The sequence below is a fragment of the Hydra viridissima genome, unplaced genomic scaffold, assembly GCF_058129835.1.
Source record: "Hydra viridissima isolate aposymbiotic clone 2 unplaced genomic scaffold, HvirCarnegie_v1 scaffold_3, whole genome shotgun sequence".
NCBI classification, from domain to species: Eukaryota; Metazoa; Cnidaria; class Hydrozoa; order Anthoathecata; family Hydridae; genus Hydra; species Hydra viridissima.
The window spans coordinates 4,215,300-4,236,770 of NW_028324302.1; the positions used below are offsets into that span (position 1 = coordinate 4,215,300).

The 21,471-nt window shown below is 27.3% G+C and overlaps 2 protein-coding genes across 2 annotated transcripts; both read right to left on the bottom strand.

The window, feature by feature from the left end:
• Nucleotides 1-24: 24 nt before the first annotated feature.
• On the bottom strand, nt 25-1,936 carry LOC145200223 (exosome complex component RRP40-like). The gene has a single exon (XM_080074452.2). The coding sequence runs from the start codon at nt 809-811 to the stop codon at nt 77-79; it is 735 nt and encodes a 244-aa protein (XP_079930578.2). The 5' UTR covers nt 812-1,936; the 3' UTR covers nt 25-76.
• Nucleotides 1,937-2,279: 343 nt separating this feature from the next.
• Nucleotides 2,280-19,238, bottom strand: LOC145202390 (phosphatidylinositol-binding clathrin assembly protein-like). Its single transcript, XM_090081626.1, has 14 exons — nt 18,957-19,238; nt 18,132-18,274; nt 14,704-14,776; nt 11,083-11,185; nt 10,196-10,235; nt 9,757-9,813; nt 9,240-9,299; nt 8,911-8,962; nt 8,555-8,780; nt 8,113-8,465; nt 7,588-7,812; nt 4,133-4,371; nt 3,158-3,290; nt 2,280-2,421 (listed from the first exon to the last, which is right to left on the bottom strand). Exons 1-13 carry the CDS (start codon nt 19,075-19,077, stop codon nt 3,165-3,167), a joined length of 1,818 nt encoding a protein of 605 aa, XP_089937752.1. The 5' UTR covers nt 19,078-19,238; the 3' UTR covers nt 2,280-2,421; nt 3,158-3,164.
• Nucleotides 19,239-21,471: the final 2,233 nt, after the last annotated feature.

The window sequence follows — 21,471 nt, forward strand, 5'->3', positions numbered from 1 at the left end:
GATACATGTAAAAAGAAGTGGAAATAAATTTTAAAAATCTTTTATGCTATAAAGATAAAGATACAAAAAAAAAAACTCAATCATCTTCATCAAAACCAGCTATACTTTCTATTAACTGTTTAACCATTATTGTAACTTCATTATCATCCATAAAGTCAGAACTAACAATTGCATTAGCAATTGCTATAGTATCAATAATGCCTTTAGAATGAATCCAGATTCTTCCATTTAATCCAACTACAATTTCAAATGGAAAATGTTTTCCTAGCATACTCAGAACTTTACACATTGGCAACTGTAGCAGCTTTCTGCACAGGCCTAATGAAGCTGTAAACATATATCCATCATTAAGTGGTCCCAGATTATTACTTTTATTGTTTTCATCTATACACGATATTTCTGGTTCCATATCTTTATTTGCCACAATCAGTTTAGCAAAAACAAGATCATTGATTTTTAAATTTGGTTTGTTGCGCTTAGTGGCACCTTCAAAAAATAAATTATTTAAATATGCAGGTTGGCTTGAGCCTATATCAACTTTGTAACTGTCAGCTCCTCGACTTGTTATTATTCCAATAACAGCATCACCTTTCACTGCAACATAACGCTTTTGATTAGTGTCAATCCATATGTATAGTGGTTTTTCTTTCATACGCAGAATGCCTGCTTTAAATGCTACAACCTGTTCTCCATCTTGTCGAATACCAGGGCCAAATTTCAAGGTGCTATCAGTTGAGGATAAGCTAGAAAGTGGCAAAATAGTATCTCCTGGTAAAAAGATTGTACCTACTATGTTATGAAGCATATCCATTTTTGCTATCAAACAACAACAAAAGAACAAAGATATTTAAATAAATCAGGGGAAAAAAAAACAACAACAACATAAAAGAATAAACCTCATAATCTAAAAAATGTTCTTAAATATTTTTTGTAATGATAGTAGATGGTTACTTCTTGTGAATACAATTGTAATAGAATTGATATGATTTCTAACTCACTTTATGGATTTTTAGTGATTTTGTATAAAAGAAAATATAAATAATAAATAAACTGTTAATGGGTGGGAACTTTTTTTAGCATCCTTCTTATTTTTACATTTTTTGCATCTTAAATAGAAACTTTCCTTTGGCTGAGCATTAAAATACATATAATATAAAAACATAAACTGCATCAACTTTAATGAAAGAAATTTAAACAAGAGAAAATCAAGAAAAAATTTTTCATGAATTTTAACAAAACTTTTGTTTCAAAAAAAAAAAAACATATACACAATAACTTTATAAAAAATTTATTTCATCATACAATGCTGAGTAATACACAACAATTATCACTAATTATATAAACACAAAACATTTTGCAAACAAGAGAGGGAAAAATAAATAATAAAAAGTGGAAAAATCTAAACATAAAAAAAGTTTGTTATAAAATTAATTTGAAGATTTTATTGAACATAGTCATAATAATCTTTTTTTTTTTAATCCAAGAAGAGCAAATTCTTAAAAAGTAAAATCAAACAGTTGACTTGATTATAGTGAAACAAAAAAAAAAAAAACAGTAAAATCTAAAACTATGAAAACAAATGACTTAAACTGAATTTCTTGTTGAAATTTTGATTTTCAATCATAGAAAAGTTACAAAAATTACCCTTTTTGTAAGTGCCAGAGAAAAAGTTATAGAAGATTTGTATGACATTTATTTCTAAAACAATTGCAAAATGACCTAAAAAAATTCCAGCATTGAAAATTTCAATTAGCTATTAACTATATTTTACATAGTCTGAACAATCATAAACTTTTGAGCAAAAATTTCTTGCCCAATTGTTTTTACATCTCAGGTTTATATAAGTATAATTATATATTCTATAGAGGTTTAATGTGAATAAATCAAAAATAAAGCCCCAAAGGTAAAGATGTGCTGTTAGAGGATATTTACACCCATTTATATACACATAAAACTCAGGCTTGAAATCAAAAACCAAAAATGTTAAGCAAAAAATATTAAAATTCATTTTATCATTAATACTATGATCAAATTAACAACGCTGTATACCTAAGTGTGTGTATATATACACATATATACAAACACAACTCAAAAAATCAATACAAAGAAATGTTTGAAATATACATTTCTTTGTTATACAATCTTTAAGTTTTTTAGAGAAATTGAGAATGAACTATATCAAAATAGTTTCTTTACTTTCAAATTACTTAAAGCAATATATTAATGAGCTTTAAGAATAAATTTAAAAAATTAAGACCTGAGTATTCAAAAAAAAAAAATTTTTCCCTATAGAAAATTTACAAATTTTCAAAAAGCGTTTATGAACTCTTTCAAATTCACAACTAAATAAAACTCTGTAACATGATGCTTCGAGATTTACTCAATACTTGATACTCATCGTTTTTTTTTTGTAACGACCATCTAAAAGAAATACAAAATATTTTTATTTGGGTTATTCAAAAAGAATCATGGAAAATAAAAGAGAACCCTTTCACATATACCGTGAAAAACCCATTTTAAAGTTTTCCACAGAGGATAAATATGAATTATTTTGGATAATATGCTGCCAAAAGAAAATATATGGAGCAAAAGAAAAACTGATGTTTTTAATTTGTAAATTATGGTCAAGACTTCCACAAGTTATATTTAGTACTACTCAGGAGATACTTAACTATCCTGTTTTCTGGGAAAAGTAAAACCTGAAATTCAACTTAAGTTTAAAATTAGATGCTTAATTAAAGATGGTTCCATTTATACCTAGATTTTCTAAGCTTAATACCCATTGGATACTTTGTAAATTTAGTTACCTATCAACTACAAAAAATAAGGTTCTTTGGGAGAAAAGAAAAATGAAAAAGAATAGAAAATGTAACAAATCATGACTGCACAGAAATGGCAGTCAAGTTAGCTCATCAACAAAGTATACTCAGAAGAGAAAATAAAATTTTCTCTTCAAGAGTTGTTCAAAAAAACTTCCACAAATAGTAAATAGAAACAACTCTGCATATAAAATATCACACCATATGAGACAAGGTTCTATTTTTTTATTTTTCCATGACTCTTTTTTGAATAAACCTAATAAATATTTCTATAAATATGATAAAAGCTATAACAAATACATAAGGTAAATATTACAAAGAGATCATTAAAGACATACCATCTTTTTACATAAATGGTGAGTTATTTGTGAAGTTGTTTGATGACAGAGATGGCTGCTGGTTTAGAGACATGCTACCTTGCATAAGTACTTGTGACTGAGGATACTGGACAACTGGATAACCATACATCATCTAAAGTAAAAGTAGTTTTACGAAACGGACACAGTTAAATATGTTTAATAATAAAAATGTCGGAATTTCAGTAATAAAGGAATAAGGGATATTCTAATTTTTTTTTTCTCACAAAAAACAAGTTTTCATAAAAACAATTGTATAATTATATAGAAAATAAGACAGCCTTAGTTACCATAAATACTAAAAGGTAATTTTAGTATAAATTTAACCAGAAACTTCTTAACACTGATATTTAAGTGTGATGTGATAGATACATTATTTAATAGCAAGAGAAATTTTTGCACAAATGTATTCTAAGGTAATAACAACTTTTAAAAAATCTTTTGTGAGCCTCAATAAACTACGTATCAATCTCCCTTACTTTTTTTTTTGATAAGCATGCACTATTTGGTCTTAATAAAATTAAAATTTAATATTTAGAGTGAAAAAAATTGACATTTCTGATTACTACTAAACCAACTGGAGTTCTTCATTAGAGCAAAAATAAACAAACAAGCTCTCTTTGAACTTGTTAATCCTTTCTTAGTTAGCTGATGAGGACCTGGATACTTGATTTAGCAGCAAAACCAAAATGCAAGGTTTATCTGCTGAGAAAATTTTTAGGATCCTTCAAAACTTATCAACTGCAACACTGATTTGGATTTGCTGAGTTCACTTGGATTGATAATACTTTGCAAAAGTTTCTAGGACAAACTTGTAAAAAAAAAATGGCATCTTAATTTTAACATTTTAGTGATTAATTTCAATTTTTGTAAGTTCAGAGAAAAAAGTCTCTAAAAGAATTACAGTGATTTGTTAGACAAAAGGTAAGTAATTTAAAACAAATAATTAATATACACCTGTTGCTGTGGCATTCCAAAATTTTGCTGCATGGGTGACCTGTACTGCATCATATAATTAGGGGTTCCCATCAATGTTGGAGGTACTCCATAAATAGGTGCAGGTGGCAATGTGGAACGTGCAACTGTATTCATTTGAAAGTTGGAACCTCCTGTCTTTGTTGTATTTTGTTGAGCTTTCCACTGGTGCCCTTTACTTGTGTTTGCTTTCATTGTGTTGGGATTGACATTCAGACCATCTGACCAAGAAAAAGTTTGACAAACTTGAATTGCAGCTTATAATTGCACACAATAATTTTAAAATAATATCTATCAATAGATCCTGCTATGCCAAATTTATAACAGGAAATCAGCAATGGGAAACTGGGACTAGTTGATACAAGGGAAAGTTAGAACAAATGCATTTTGGAAATATTTAACTTACTACTTAAAAAATTTATTTTGGATCAAAATCTTCTTCCTCACAGCATATTTTAAAATCAAATCATTTTAAAAAAATTACCATAGCAACCTGTATAACATGATGTTGTTTGTTAACAAAATCTTAATTTTAAAAGTTGCACATTGGCTTTGCTAAGGGTAAAATATTCTCTCAAATACTTTCTAATTCAATGTAAAAATAGTTGTTAATGTCAAATTGTAAAGTACATTTAGTTGCTTTTACTATTAGCATCAAGTCAAATACTGATTGGTAGCCCAGTTTTACTAAATTTAAGTTAAATACATTTTAAAATAAATGTTAAAAAAAAAAAACATTTTTAAGAGTGTTGTAAATGTTAAAAAAATAATAGTATTCTATTGCAAATGATATCACTTCATACTTATGGGAGAAAACAGTTCCATTCACATTAAGCATACTGAAAGCTGATTGTCACAAATATTTCTCTTGTTTCTTGATGGTGTTTACTACTAGACAGGACACAAAACTTAAATTTTATAAACATTCTGGTATGATTGGCTTTTATCCTACTTTTAAACATAAGAAAATAGTTGCCAATCACTTAGTTAAATGCATGTCTCAATAAATGCTGTGATCAGATGATAATTGTTAACAAATGTTAAATATTGGATGGGAGGGGAGTTACTATAAGTTTTACAACCAAAACTTAATAAAAAGTTTGACTGGGTCATTTTTCCCCTTAACACAAATGAACTTACTCTCAGGCACCTTGTCTGGAAATATAAAGACTGTAAACGAAATAAATGAGAAAGTAGAAAAATTACTAAAAAAAAGTACATATCAATTTTTATTTTAGACTGAATAATAATCCTAATGCATTAACATATAAAGATAAAATATTTTAAAGGAATTAATTTATTCCTGCAGACATCTAATAAAATTTCAAAGTCTGCTTTGGTGGTGTGCACAGCATTAAAATCATTTTTAAAAATTTTTGTTGTCTCTGCAAAGTTTTTTTTTTTCATTTTAATTTAATTAAAGCATAGTACATTTTCAATAAAACTCAATTCTGGACAGTTAATTTTTTTTTTTTTTTTTTCATTTTTCATCTAGTGATAGGCCAGTACTTTTTCAATAAAACTCTCAATTCTGGATAGTTAGGAGGATTAGCTGTTTTAGGCATAACATATACATCATTTTGCATTATTTTGAGATCACAACATGTTGTAAATAAAATACAAACATAATTAAAACTTCTTTTACACAACCACTGAAGAACTCTTTTTTTTCATTTTTAAATCACAACATATTGTAGACAAAATACAAACATAATTAAAAATTTGTTTATACAACTACTGAAGAAAAAGACATAAATGTTAATTTATATTCATTTCATTTACACGCTTTAGGTAAACTCTTGGATAAAGTTACAGACTTGGAATTAAACAATTGTTTTGAGAAAGTAACTGTAGAAGAACACTGCAATTTCCCTATTGGGACATGTGCAGAAAGAGCTTTCTGCTTTTCAGCTTTCAGGTCTATGGTTACAATTTTATGATCTGAGTCTAAGAAACTAATAAATCTTGATGTAGGTCCTATTTTACATTCTAGATGATTAATTGAAGATAACTGAATTTGAAAAATATTTTTCTTTCATGGTAAAACCGAAAGCAACTTTTAAAAGCTACAATTGATACAATTGATGTTTTTAGATGGGTTTTCCTTTGTAATTTACCATAGTGATTTATTTTATACATAATTTTGGCAAATCCTGCATAATCAAACTTTATTTGTAGGTAGCTGAAAATCTCAACTTTTTTTAAATTCAAAATTATCTAAATTGTACTTTTTAACTTCTAACACAATCTTGAGTTTTAACTTCTCATTTCCAAGCAGTTATTGTTCAATTATTTCATCTAGACCTCATTAATAATCTTGTTTAAGTTTTTTTTTCTAACAGACTTTGAATTATCTTGTTTTTTGCTCTACAATTTTTTTTTAGTGTTTTGTATGAATGCCATGATTTTTTTTGTAAATATAGTTTAGAAACACTCAGAATGTGATTCCATGCACTCCCAAGTAAAACAAATCAACAACTTTTATCAATTGTAAATAAGCAGCTCTATGAACCACTATGAATTTTTTATACTGTTTTTAAAAGCAAGAATGTCAGCTAAAACTACATAAATATGTTGTCAAGGTCTAATAATTATATGCCATCTTGAGTTTCAACCAATAAAAAATGACAAGACCTCTAATTTGAACAGAAATCAGACTCACTCCTTGAATGTGATGTTTTATTGTAGTTCAGATATGGTCTCTAACTATGCATCTAAAGGGGCTGATTGTTAGCCTGGTTTTATCAAATTCTAAACTGATAACTAAATTAGAATGAAATGTTCCTCTGCAATTATTTATGCTCATAAAATAATTTATCTTACTAAACAATAATATGTTTGATTTGGTTTAAGATTTTTTAAAGAGGCTAAGGATCAGAAAAAGCTGCCAGATTTTGACACTCAAAATTGAAACGAATTGAATTTTAAAAAATATTTAAAAAGGTTTTTATGTAAAAAGCTTAAAAAATCATAACTTATTTTGCTAGTTAATTGTAATTTACTTTGATCAGACTTCTAACTTATCATGATTTAGTTATAATGATTGTCACAGTTTTGAGCAATCAAAGCTATGGCAATTAAATTTATACATCAAGTTTTATTTTTACTTAAATGAATTTAAAGTAATGAACTTTTGACTAGATGATTTTAAATAGCTTTGAACTGCATCATTACTCCAAATTGCCCCATGTTGTAGCATGTTAATATTTTGTGACTCTGCATGACAGCTGTAACTGTCTTATATATACCTCTGTGATCCATCATTTGTTATTAAAACATGGAGGACACTCTTATGCACAAGTAGAGTTATTTTTAGAGTTATTTAAGTAAAATACTTGAGCACAGTATTAAAAAAAATGCAGAATTTGTACTAACTAGCCCTAGTATTCTCAGAATTTTCTTAGAAAATATTTTTCATTAAATATTACTAAACATACCTAAAGAAAGTGCAATACGCTCTAAACCTTTATTTAAGTCTCCACTTAATCCGCTAGTATTGTTTGTTGTATTTGATGTTGAGGCATTTTGAGATCCAAACATTGATTCTGGAGTCAAAATATCATCATCAAGAAGATTAGGCTGACTTGAAGATTGTTGAGTTTTGAATGCATTATTTAAATCAAATGTGTTCATAGAACTGAATCCAGCATTAAAATTAGAATCTAAATAAAAGAGCAAATTGAGCATTTTTTAAAATTAATTTTAACAAAATATAAAATTTAAATTTTGTTAAAAGGTTAATTATATTAAATAATTTTCAGTAAAAATTTTAATAACTTTGTAAATTAACCAAATATATATATATATTTTTTTGTAATATATAAAGATCTTCCATTTACATCTATTTCATATCTCCATGTAAATTTTGTGATTTATAAAAACAAATATCTTTATCAATATATTAAAACCCTAGTTATAGAATGAGAACATGTTGCTGAAATAATATTTAAAAATTTTGTTACTTGATGTGTATGAGCTTGTGAATCGTGGTTGTTGGAAAACTGATGGGTTCATAGAAAGTAACATTAAGTCATCAGAAGGTCTTGTATTGCTATTTGCTGTCTGCAGCGGTTGATTAAAAGGATTATTCAATTGGGCTTGTGATGAACCAACAGTTGTTGGTTTGCTGATGGATGTTTGTTGTTGTGCAAGTTTTTTTGCATCTTCTTCTTTTTTTCGTTTTTCAAACATTTCAAGCATTTTTCTTTCTTGCTCCAAATAACTATCATTAGAGTCCTGATCATTCAAAGATTTACTTGCATTATTGGCAACAAACTCAGATGGTTCTACATTTAAAGATGCCAATGTAATTGTTCTAAAATTAATAATTTTTCTTAGATACAAGACTTAGCTTTTTATCACTGAACAAAAAATAAAATTTTACTTACATAAAAAACTACTTACTTTCCAGACATAACTGATTTTCCTTTCTCTAATGATTGGTAATGGGAACTCATTGCTTCTAACAAGCTCTGTGGTGCTTTTGCCAGATCAGGAATTTCCCCTTTATCTATACCTGCTTCTTCTGCTACTTTTAAGAATGATGACACATCATCCATTTTAGCCAGAAAACGTTTGTAAATATCTAGTGCTACTTTACAATCAGCTTTCTTCATATCAAAATATTTCTCTTTAAAATAGCAGAGCACATAATTACAAAGACAATATTTTAATACAAAAAAAAATTTTTGAAGTAAAAATGATTGATTTTAATTATTCACAAAAAATATCAGTGTTATTTAAAAAAATATATGGTTTACCTAACAAATTAATGATTCCATCATTATAACATGCAAATGATCTAATCATATCCTAAATAGTTTAAAAGAACCATTTTGCTCCATCTTAGGTCCAGATTTGAAGATAAAACAAATTTTCAAATTTAATTTGAGAACAATTCTTTACAATAAAAAAAAAACGGCATTCAAAAATTATTTCTAATAAAAAGTAGAAAGAAAAGACACAAAAAAAAAAATAAAAGGCAAAAATAAAGTAAAAAAGTTTTAACTAGGTTTCATTTTTTTGAAAATAATTTTAGAAGATCTGTTAATTCAAATCTGTAAAGAATTCTTCAGACAAGTTTAATCACCTTAAAAAGCAACATGAATGCAGCTGTCACAACACCATTTGTTAAATCATTTGCTGTTAACTATGTAGACAAAAGATTTAAACATTAAAAACAACTTGCTAAATATTTCTACAAATTAACTTTAAAAAAAAATTTAACAGCCTTGGCAATAAATGCGTAAAATACTTGAGGTTTAAAAACTCTAGCCGATGATTGTTTCCATGGTCCTGAATAAGCATCTTGCAGTAGTAATGATATTTTACCTTATTCTAATTAACATTCTTGTTCAATAAACATTACACTCTTTAGTTAGTTTTATCAAGATTGTTTATGTTATAGTTGCCTGAGTTAGAATTCATTTTCAGATGAAGCAACTGCTAAGATAAAATACTTAAACACATTGAATTGTAACAAAACACAAATCCCTTAAAAAACACACTGAAACTAAATATATCAGGTTGATAGTTGCAATGATTGCAATTGCATTAAAACCACAAAGAGAGGTCTTGAAGCTTTTAAAAAGCTTCTATAAACTTACAGATGTTTCTAAAAGGGCATCCAACTGGCTGCGAATAATTGGCAAAGTTTTTAACAACTAAAAAAAAAAGAAAGAAAAAATATATAAAAAAACAATTTTCATTAATTTAATGGTTTGTAGCCTTAAGAACAACTAATTCAGATAAATATTGAGCTATATTAATTGTTAACATTTAAAACAGAAACATAATTATTTCAAAATAATTAAGTTAACTTTTTTTCCCAAATAAATAGCCTTTTTTTTTAAAATCAAGAAATCCCTAAGTTCAAAACCAGCCACTTGCTTGACATTTTTTTTTTTTTTTTTTGTCATAGTTCAGCCCAAATACTTCAACATCACCTTGAAATTTCTAAGCATACTGCATCAATAACAATTTCAAAAATTTAATATGCTCACAAGTGAACTAGTGTAAACACTTATGACAAAAGTCATGGCTTACCTTTACTGTATCCATATTTCTAAGCAAACCATCTTTTTTACTGAAATGATCAAAAATTCAATAAATAGAACTTTTATAATATTCCTGCTTTTAAGCTCTTTAGTAAGGAACATTTTGATAGGCATTTTAAGAGGAAAATTTCAGATTTTTACACTTTCAATAGTTGACTTCTACATTTCAATTTTTTCAGCTTACTGCAAGAACTTATATCATCATAATTATGAGAATGTGAACTAGTTCTTCACCACTTAATGAGTTTGACAAATCTTTAAGTGTTTAGAAAGATCTTTGTAAAAAAATGATTTCAATTTTTCATCTTTAAACTTAATTGGTGGACCAGCACATTCTTTGTCTTTGACATCAAAGTTAGTTTTACTGAACTGTTTGAACTATTCTCTAAAACCTCTTCCTGATGGATCATTGTTACAATAAACATTCATAATAGGTTTCAGCAGCACTTTTATGCAACAAAAGTTCTCCCACAGATTGTATTGCTGACACAGGTTGACATAATTAATGTAATAAAACAAACACTTGTTGAGTGATTATTTAAAAGTCACGTACTAACTATGAAAGTTTATTTCTAGTACTATCAACTAAAGTGGTAGCAATTTAATTGACAACTGGTTATTATTAATTACAACCTTGATTAGAAAATGGCAGAAACATATTCAAGTACCCAATAAATGTTTTTCTAAAGTTTTATGAGTTCTTTTTTCAATTAATGAGTTCTTGAAGTAAGCCGGCAATACTGTCTTTCTCATGAATACAAATTTAAAAAAAGATCAAGCAATAAATCAAATTTTAGAACTTTATACAGCTAAAGCATATATATTTCATTCTCTTTTTTTTTTTTTATTAACTTAAAATTTGGATGAAAAAAGTACCCTCTTGCAGCCCTACAGAAGTCAAAACCAGCCAGTCGGTATGAACAAGCTTTTTCAGAGAGATATGCTGAATATCGTCTGATAATATGTGACATATCATAACCTAAATGACAGGTCTATCAATAATTCATAAAAATATAAACTTAAAATGTTAAATAAATAGACAAAAAAACAAGGGGTAATTCTATAGAAATATTCATTGAAAAAAAAATCTTTCATAAAAACAAAATTTTAAAGCTAACTTTTTATTTTGCTCAATTTCTGAATATATTTTTTTTAGCAACTGCTAAAAATCATGAGGGAAAAAAAAGAATTATGTGAAAGTACTTTTACAATTCCTCTAAGCAATGTAACTCATTATGTTTTACAACTAATATCCCTATGGAATAATTAAAACCCTTATATATATATACACACACACACACATATATATACACACACACACACACACACACACACACACACACACACACACACACACACACACACACACACACACACACACACACACACACACACACACACACACACACACACACACACACACACACACACACACACACACACACACACACACACACACACACACATATATATATATATATATATATATACAGTATGTGCCAAAATTGTCACCATGTTTGAACAAAGAAATATTTTATGTTTTTTTTAATAGATTGGCTGTGAAGAAAAATGAAATTTTAGTTTTATTAACTAAATTTAAGACTTAGCTAACTGAAAATATTTTTTGAAATTAAATTTAGAGGATATTGAATTTTTTTAAAAATGTTTATGTGAAGAGCTAATGGTAACAATTTTGTCGCAAATGAAAGCAATTAACATATTTGCCCACAGTTAATTAGGCATACGACATATATTAATAGCCTCATGACTAAAATGATTGAGTTATCAACTTTTCAGATTTTTAATGATTAAATATCATTTAAAGTTTGATTTTGTTTACAAAAAATAAAAAAAGTATTGCTATTATCATCATGAGAAAAATAAATCTTGAACTAGAAAAAAATATTGTGGAAGGGCTTAAATCCAGACAATCTTATCATGAAATCGCTGCTGAGTTCAGAAAGCCTCATACTCTCATATGTAAAATCAAATTGTGCAATAATTTAGAAGTAAATAAGCCTAAAAGTGGTTGAAAGAAAATTTTTACACCAAGAGACCAAAGAACAATCACTCGTTTAATTGCTTCTGGAGAGTCTAAAACTGCAAAGGATAGTACTAATTTAATGAATAACAGCTATGGGACTCATGCTTCAGTGCGGACAGTCAGTAGAGAGCTCAAAAGAATTGGTTTTTGATCCAGAAGAAAGATCAAGAAGCCATTGTTAGTTTCTCGTCACTGCCAAGCTCGTTTAAATTATGCTAAACTTCATGCACACATGACTTTTGAAGGCATTTATGACTGGATTTGGACAGATGAAAGTAAAACTAATATGTTTAGATCAGATGGTATAAGATATACTTGGAGAAAGCCTAATTCACCATTAAGTGCTCAAGATTTTACACCAACCGTTAAATATGGCGGAGGAAAACTCTTGTTTTGGGGATGTTTCTGTGCTCATGGAGTCAATGAATTAGTGAAAATTAACGGAACAATGAACACTCATGACTATATCAACATCCTTAAGGTCAGATATTTCAAGTCCCTTCGAAAATGGGGCAGAACTGTACATAACACGATGTTCATGCAAGACAATGACCCCAAGCATAAGGCTGATAAGACCATTAAATTCCTTCACAAGAAGAAATTGAAAGTTGTTGACTGGCCAGCACAAAGCCCTGATCTTAACCCACTCGAAAATTTATGGGCAATAGTTAAACAACAGGTCTACAAATTTCCTACTCCACCTAAGAATGAGGATGAACTTTGGGCTCGTGCACATCAGGTTTGGTACTCAATTACACCCGAGGAATGCTGCAAATTGGTTGCTAGTGTTCCTGAAAGAATTCAGCCTGATTCAGGCTGTAACTAAATCTAAGGGAGGATACACTCGATATTAATTTACTACAATATGCTATTTGCTTTCATTTGCAACAAAATTGTCACCATTAGCTCTTCACATAAACATTTTTAAAAAAATTCAATATCCTCTAAATTTAATAAAAAGCAATATTTTCAGTTAGCTAAGTCTTAAATTTAGTTAATAAAACTAAAACTTTATTTTTCTTCACAGCTTTTCTATTAAAAAAAAATATAAAATATTTCTTTGTTCAAACATGGTGACAATTTTGGTACATACTGTGTGTGTGTATATATGCATATATATATATATATATATATATATATATATATATATATATATATATATATATGCATATATATATATGTATATATATATACACACACACACATACACACACATATTTATATATCAAAAGTAGTACATTCTTTTCTGGAATAGTCTTAACTTTCATGCAATGCTTTTTCATATAACATCATATTACTCAAAACATAGGTTGAATAATGTAATACAAAATCTGCATTGAAAAATGTAAAAATTAAAGAGTGTAAAAATTAAAGAGTGTAAAAAAAAAAGTATGTCAAAGAGTAAGATTAGAGAGTACAAAAAAAAATTGTCTAAATTAATAGATACAAATCATAAATTAATAGATACAAATTTAAAATTAATAGATGCAAATCTAAATTTAATAGATACATATTGTAAATTAATAGATACAATTCATAAATAAATTGATAAAAATTGTATATTAATAGATAAAAATCATAAATTATTAGATGTAATTTGTAAATTTTATGGAAAGCCTTTTTTTTTAGCACTAATACCATTGACCCCTGATTTAAGTAGATAACACAATGCTTTAGGTAATTAAAAGTGTATAGATTTTAATTTTCTTTGATTTTAATTCGTTTTTTTTAGTACATCTTCACAGAATTGTATTGAAGCAGACAATAAATTTAACTTTAGACAGTGGTAATCTAAGTCTGAAATTCACCATTATAAAAACCATACATTCGTCTGAAAAAGTGATTTAAAAAAGAAAATCTCAAAATTGTATTTAGTTGATGCTGAAGTTGAAAAAAAAAACCTATTTTAGAAAGATTGAAATTAAGAGTTATGGTGATTGTGCACGAATGTAGACAAAATAGGGTGAAGTACTTTTTTTTTAAAGGTTTTTTTTTTTTTTTCTTTTCAGACTAATTTTGTACAGCTTGTTGCTTTAATCTTTCTTAATTTTATTTTAACAATGTTTTTTTTTAGTTTAATCCAGTTTTTTAGTTTAAGTCAGTTAGGACAAAACTTTACTTTGGTAGATGCTTCTTTACAAAAAGTTATGTGTAATCAAAGTAAGATTTCTGTTTTTTAATTTTTATTGCAAAATTTGACAATTTTTAATATTATTTATTGATGAAAGTAATGAAATAGAGAAGACTTGATTTTAAAATTAGCTGCCTAAAAAATACAGAGATATAGCACTGTAAAGACATGGAGGTTTGTGTCTCAAATACAACATGAAAAAATGAAATTTAACTGCCTAAAACATTTTACTACATACAAAATAGTTTTTTTTATTTACTTATTAGTTATTACTAAAAACTTAAATACTTAAAATAAACAAAAAGTAAATCACAAAATATACCTTGAACTCCTTTATCAAAAAAGCTTTGCAGCATCCAAGTGGTTGAGCGAGAAGCAATATATTGAATAAATTTCTGAAAGAAAGAAATTGATAACATCAAAAATCAAAATTTTCTAACAACATTGATGTAGTATATATAAAAAAAATATATTTCGCATTTCTTATCTTCACAGTTTAATATTTATTATTGAATTTTATTTCTAAGCAAATTAGATCATTTTATTTGTATTTTATTGAGCACACACTGTAGAGCATAAGCTATTTCACTTGAATACTTAACTTTGTGACAAGAAACTTTAAAACCCAACTAACGCTTTGTTTATTCTTAAGTAAAGTATTAGGATAGTTTTTGCCAACTAAATTCACCAAATAAATATTTCATTTAAACTTGTAGTTTGAGATCACATTTTACACCTTTAAAAAAGGTTCATGGAACTATGTAAGCATATTTTGTAGACTTAGAAGACTTCAATTTGCATAAATGTTCAAGAAATCTGCCTCTTACACAAGTAGATTTTTTCTTTTACATTACATTTTTGAATGTTTGCATATATAATACAAACTTATGAACTGTGAAGCAGAACTGTGTTAGCTACAGTAAAAAAAATAACTGTTTAAATATAAATGTAACTTTCAATTTGCAAAGGAAAAAAAGGGACTACACAAATGAAAAACATTTCAGCTCACAGAACTTTGTTAATACAAGAAAGAGTTCAAGTCTGAAATTTTCAAAATCAAATCTTTAAGTTAAAAAAAGAGTTTTAAGAAAACTAAAAAAAGTTTTACTAAGATTACAAAAAAATTATAACTGATTTCAATAAAATGATTTACAAGTAAATTTAGTTAACCAGAACAATTTAAATTAAATTTTAAAATTTAAAAAAAAAAAAAAAAATGGAATTACAAATAGTATTTTAAATTTTTAAAATAAATTTATATATTTATCTTGTAATAGACTTCAAAATTAACTTGCTTACACTTGTGACAGAATACAAAGGTAAAAAGGCATTGAATTTTACATGCAAGACATTTAACAGCAACCTTAAGGGTAAGGATTTAGCATTTAACACCAGGGCAATACCACAAGGACAAAATGAGCACCTTTGAGGTTATATTCAAGGCCAAAGCCTGCAAGAATTTTAACTAAGGATATCTCTGATCAAGGGCGGAGAAAAATTAATTGGGCAAACAATTAATTGCAATTAGTTAATTGCAATTAATTGATTGCAATTAATTGATTACAATTAATTGATTGCAATTAATTGATTGAAAAATTTTTTATACCAATTAATTGATTGAAAATATTTTTTAACCCAATTAATTGATTGGGTCAGAATTGCAATTAATTGATAATTGATAAATTTTGCCATTAACATTAATTACCGAGATTATATTATACTTTTATGTAATTTTTAGTTTAGCACTGTTTTTAACCATAAAAAGTTAAAGATAGAATGACACATAAGCAATAATACACATGTATAAATATTTCGAGCTGTATACGCATATAAGGTTAAGGATAGATTGACGCATAACCAATAATACGGATGTATACGTATGTTCATTTCAATTGTGCTAATAATTATGTTCATATGTGCACATAAAGTAAAAAAATTCCTTTTTAGGATTTTTATAAATCTCGCTAACAATGAATACAAAAGAAATAGTCAACATTTACTTCAAGAAAGATGAAGCTAATGACAGTAATTGGACCTGTAAGTGGGGAAAAAAACTACACCAGAAAACTGGGACAGGATAGACCAACTTATTTAATCATGTTAAAAGTATGCATCCAGAATATATAGAATATAATACTTCTTAAATTTCAACACAACAGCCGATTACACAGTTTAGTGGTTTTACTCATATTCCAGGACCAATAATAGCAAAGAGTGCCAACAATATGTATTCATGGATAGAATGGGTGACTTGTGGCTTTAAACCATTTTCGTTTGTAGAAAACTCTCTCATGCAGAAATACTCTAAATTAGAAAATATTTCCATAAAAACCATTAAAAAGTACATGAATTTGCTGACTAAAAAGGTTGAAGTGGAAATTGCTAACATAGTTCCAGAAAATTTTGCAATGTGGCATTGTTTGGATCATATCCTAATAATGCCAGTGAAAATGAGTACAATACTGCATTAATTGCCTTTTCACCTATAGGAAATGAAACAGAATTTACAGCAAGAGCCCACTTTGAATATTTATCATGGGTTCTTCAAAATATTCTTCGCAAAATGACTAATGTAACATCTTTAACAGGTGACAACTGTGAAACAAATAAGGCCCTTGCAAATCTGTGAAATGTTCCATTAACAGGATGTGCCTCTCACAGGTTCAACTTGGCTATGGAAATGTTTTTACTCAAATATAAACATATCATTGATAAGACAATTACGCTTATGGGTAAATTAAAAAATTTAAAGGTAGCCGGAAAACTCTGTTTGTTGCTATTCAAAGAAACACAACACGATGGTCAAGTAATTCAGAAATGATAAAACAATATTTTCGCCAATGTCAAATATTGCGGAAAGATTTTTCAGTGCGGCAGGTTATGCAATTGGCCCTTTGAGACATTATATACTTCCATCCAATCTTAAAATGCAAATGTTTTTGTGTGTTAACAATTGATTTCAGAACAGAAAAATGCTCTCAGATATTATGATGAATAATGAAAATAACTGATTGTTTTAGTGACTCTTCAAATAAATTTTGGTTTTCAATTTATTTTTTATGAGTTCTTATTAAAGACGTACTTTAAACTGGAATAATACCTTACAATGTAATGTATAATTCCAGTTTAAAGTACGTTATTACGTTAAATATATATGTAATGATTACATATATATATATATATATATATATATATATATATATATATATATATATATATATATATATATATATATATATATATATATATATATATATATATATATATATATATATATATATATCTAAAGTAATAACCCAACAATATTAATCTTTTAAGTATGATATTTAATAAAAAATGAAATAAAATTTTTAGACATTTTTAAAAACCATTAACTAATTGCAATTAATTGGAAAAATTGATTGAATTGTTCAAAAATTGCAATTAACTGATTGCACTGAATAATAATTGCAATTAATTAATTGGTAGCATATTTTTAAACAATTAAATTGCAAATAAATTTTCCCTGCCCTTGTCTCTGATGTGAGGACAAGTTAAAGAAGAGAAGGATGAAATACAAAATATAAACTTTTCTATTTCTTAAAATATTCCCATGTGAGATATTTCTGTTTTCCAGTATTAATAAATATGATGGCTAACTAAACTGCTCTTGGCAATAGTTTTGACTAAATTATTACTATTTAAAACATAACTTTATAGATCTATAGAAAGTAGATATTAAAATCTTAAAACATAACAAAATTTGTTTACTTCATTAGCATTTGCCATTAAGTTGTGAAAAACAACTAATGATTTAAACACAACCACCCAACTTGAGTTGGTGCAACGCTCAAACAGCATGTCAGCAACATTTGGGATACTAACATTGTCAAATTCCAGTGCATGATGAATATCTAAATAAGAGAGACAAAAAGTCAATTTTCAATAAAAAATTTTTTTTTAAATATACTTTGATTTAAATGAGGCAATAGTAATGAAAACTTTAAGACTTATCTTTTAAACTTTTTGTATAGGTTTAAACTCCAAAAAAAAGTCATTTATTATTAGAAAAAAAAAATCAAATAGAAACTACATTTAGGAAATAGAAAATACATTTAGAAAATAGAAAATAAAAGTCTAAGAAGACAAGGCCGGCTTAAATACTGTTAGTCAGGATAATCAGTTTTAACATGGTATTTTGAGCTCTACAATAATTTGGAGTATGGCTAACATAATTTTTAAAGCTAAGTTAAAAAGTAATACTTCTCAATTTATTTTATAGTTTTTAGGATAAACTTTAACTACTTTAAAATTATTAAAAATCAAAATATACATATAAGTTATGCTACTTTTTTTGGAGATGATTTTTGAGAAGTATAAAAATGAGCAGAATACTGAGTTACCCATCTTCAAAAAAAAATTTATTTGTTAAAATTAAACTATTAAAATGAGGGAATAATTATAAAACATCATTTTCAAACGCAACATAACAAATTCTTCTTAGTGATAACTCACGTAAATATACTGTTAATATGCTAGGTAAATGCTTTTCTAAATGATCATATTTTTAACAAATCAATTAAAAACAAGACTTACAGTCAACGTGCTTCTTTTTAGGGCCTATTACTTCATGACTGGTTGCTTTAGCTACAGCTTTAGAAATTCCTGAGCCAGTTAAAGTGTGCTTTGCAGATTCTACTCTATCAATCACATTCATATTTAAGTAGACCTAAAAAATTCGGATCCTTTTTTTTAATAATGCTAAAATGCCTTAAATGTATAGCTATAGCTTTATCTACAATATAATTGTAAATTTTGTTTTATATAAGTAATGCGTATTTATGAGCCCTACAAAGTCTTCTTTAACCTCTGGAATTTAAACGTTCTTCTTCACGGAGATAGATTACACTTTATTTTTCCGGTCAGCGGCAAGAGAGATATTTTTAAATGACACTACTAGAAGTGGGTCAGGAAGTGTACGTTAATTAAGTTAGTAAATGACACGAATAAAATAAACTGTATATCTCATTTTTACCTTTTTAAATCTTTTTACTTGAGTATGGTTTTTATCAGAGCTTATATTTTACTAGAGAATAAAGTTACTGCAAGAAAAACTTGTCAATCTTGTTATGGTAAAGGGTTGTTGTAATCAACAAATTTATTACCAAACTGTTAGAAAAAAATGGCTTTCAAAGTTAAATCAAATAATTATTTTTTTAAACAATATCATACATATATTCGAAAATGTATTCCAAATTTGATCTAAATTAAGTCTGAGGTGCACCTTCAGGAAAAGTGGAAAAGGTTCCTCTAAAAAAAAAGCACAATTATTTGATCTACAAAAAAAACGATATACTACACGTAAATATTTCTCCCCAAAGAATATTTTAAAATTTTTCTAGAACGTTCTGGAATATTCTACAAAGTTTTGCACAGTTTTTAATACCATTTTTGTTCCCTAAATGTAAGCTGCACAATGTTTGGTGAAGAGGTTTTCACATTGAACTCGTCATAATTACTTTTGAAATCATTTTAAGTATACGGTGGTCGCAACGGACGCACTAAACCTTTCTCGAGGAATTTTTTTAAAACAATCAACTACATCAGAGCTTTCACATTCACAATTGTTATATCTGTAGCAATAATAATGATACCCTTCCAACACTCCAACTTATTTATTTATTTACAACACTCCAATATATTTATGAATTCTTAAAAGAACTGGCCTTTCCATTTAGCGATCGGAGCGCTCCTAATTTGATTTCGAGCATTTAAACCTGCTACCTGATTCTCTGGCTTGGTTTTTCTTTAACTTGTTTTGGACCACTTTTAACCATTTTCTTCGTTTTTCAGTCTCTTATAATCTGGTCTTTAATCAGATGATAGATAGGAATCTAAATACTAGGGTAAGGTTGCCAATATTGTACCCCCCTAAGACAAAATTAAAAAATGTAGGCAATCTACTGAGTAGAAACCTGGATTTTCAATTGGATTTCATAATTTAGGGACTGTTTGTTGTAAACATGTTTAAAAAGCTCAAAATTTAAAAAGCGTTAAGTCTCGAAGAATCAAACTAAAAAAATAGCGCTAAGAGTACAATTAAGGAAACTAGATCCTTAATTGTACCATTGTAATCCGATATTGTACCACTTTCTTGATTTCAATTACTTTACAGCTTTGAAAATATTTTATGATTTTAGATTTAAGGGATTTAAAGAACTGATTAAAAGGAATGGTTTTTATAAAATCAGCAATTGGAAATATTTTACCAATGGGTAAGCTAAGATTAAAATAGTGAAGGAAGGTAGATATTAAAGATAGTTATACTAAATAATGTAAAACAATATATACTATATCTGTTTTAAAAATAACCACACTAAATATTGTAAAATAAAATACATAAAAACATTATTTTTGGCAAAAGTTTCAGATATATTGTGTCTGTTTTTGATTAACACCTGCACAGTCAACATGACACCAGCCTTGACATATTGGTAAAACTGAACTAGAGAGTGCATCTTTTTAAGGACTGCTTGTCAATACAAGAGTAATACTGAAATTTTTCTTTTTTTGTTTAAGTAGTGAAGTTCGTTTTGTAAGTATGGATATTTCTCTAATTGGAATCTCAAAAGGAATTTGTTAAACTTTACACGCATTTTTAGCGGTCAGAATGGTTGCGTCGGTACAATTAAGGATATGCCTTGAGGTACAATTTACGCAACTAATCTGACATTCAGTTAGTTAAAAATTTTGACAACTAAAAATAAGATATTTTAAATTCTAGGTATTTATTTTGAATTTAGATAAATTATGCTTTAACATAAATACACTGAACAAATCATATCTTCTACTTTCTTTAGTGAAATACGCTTAGCCATAAAAACCTAAAATATGAAATCTCCAATAACAAACCAACAAGAGCTTACTCTGGCCTTAATACAGTTGGATGACAAAAAAAAAACAGTTGACTACTTAATTTCATTCAGCAAAGATAAAAAATAAATTAAAAAATTTCTTGTGGGTTGTAAAAATAACGAGTTATGTTAAAAGTACAATATAGGCATCGGTACAATATTAGCAACCTTACCCTATTATCTGTTCATGTGTGTTA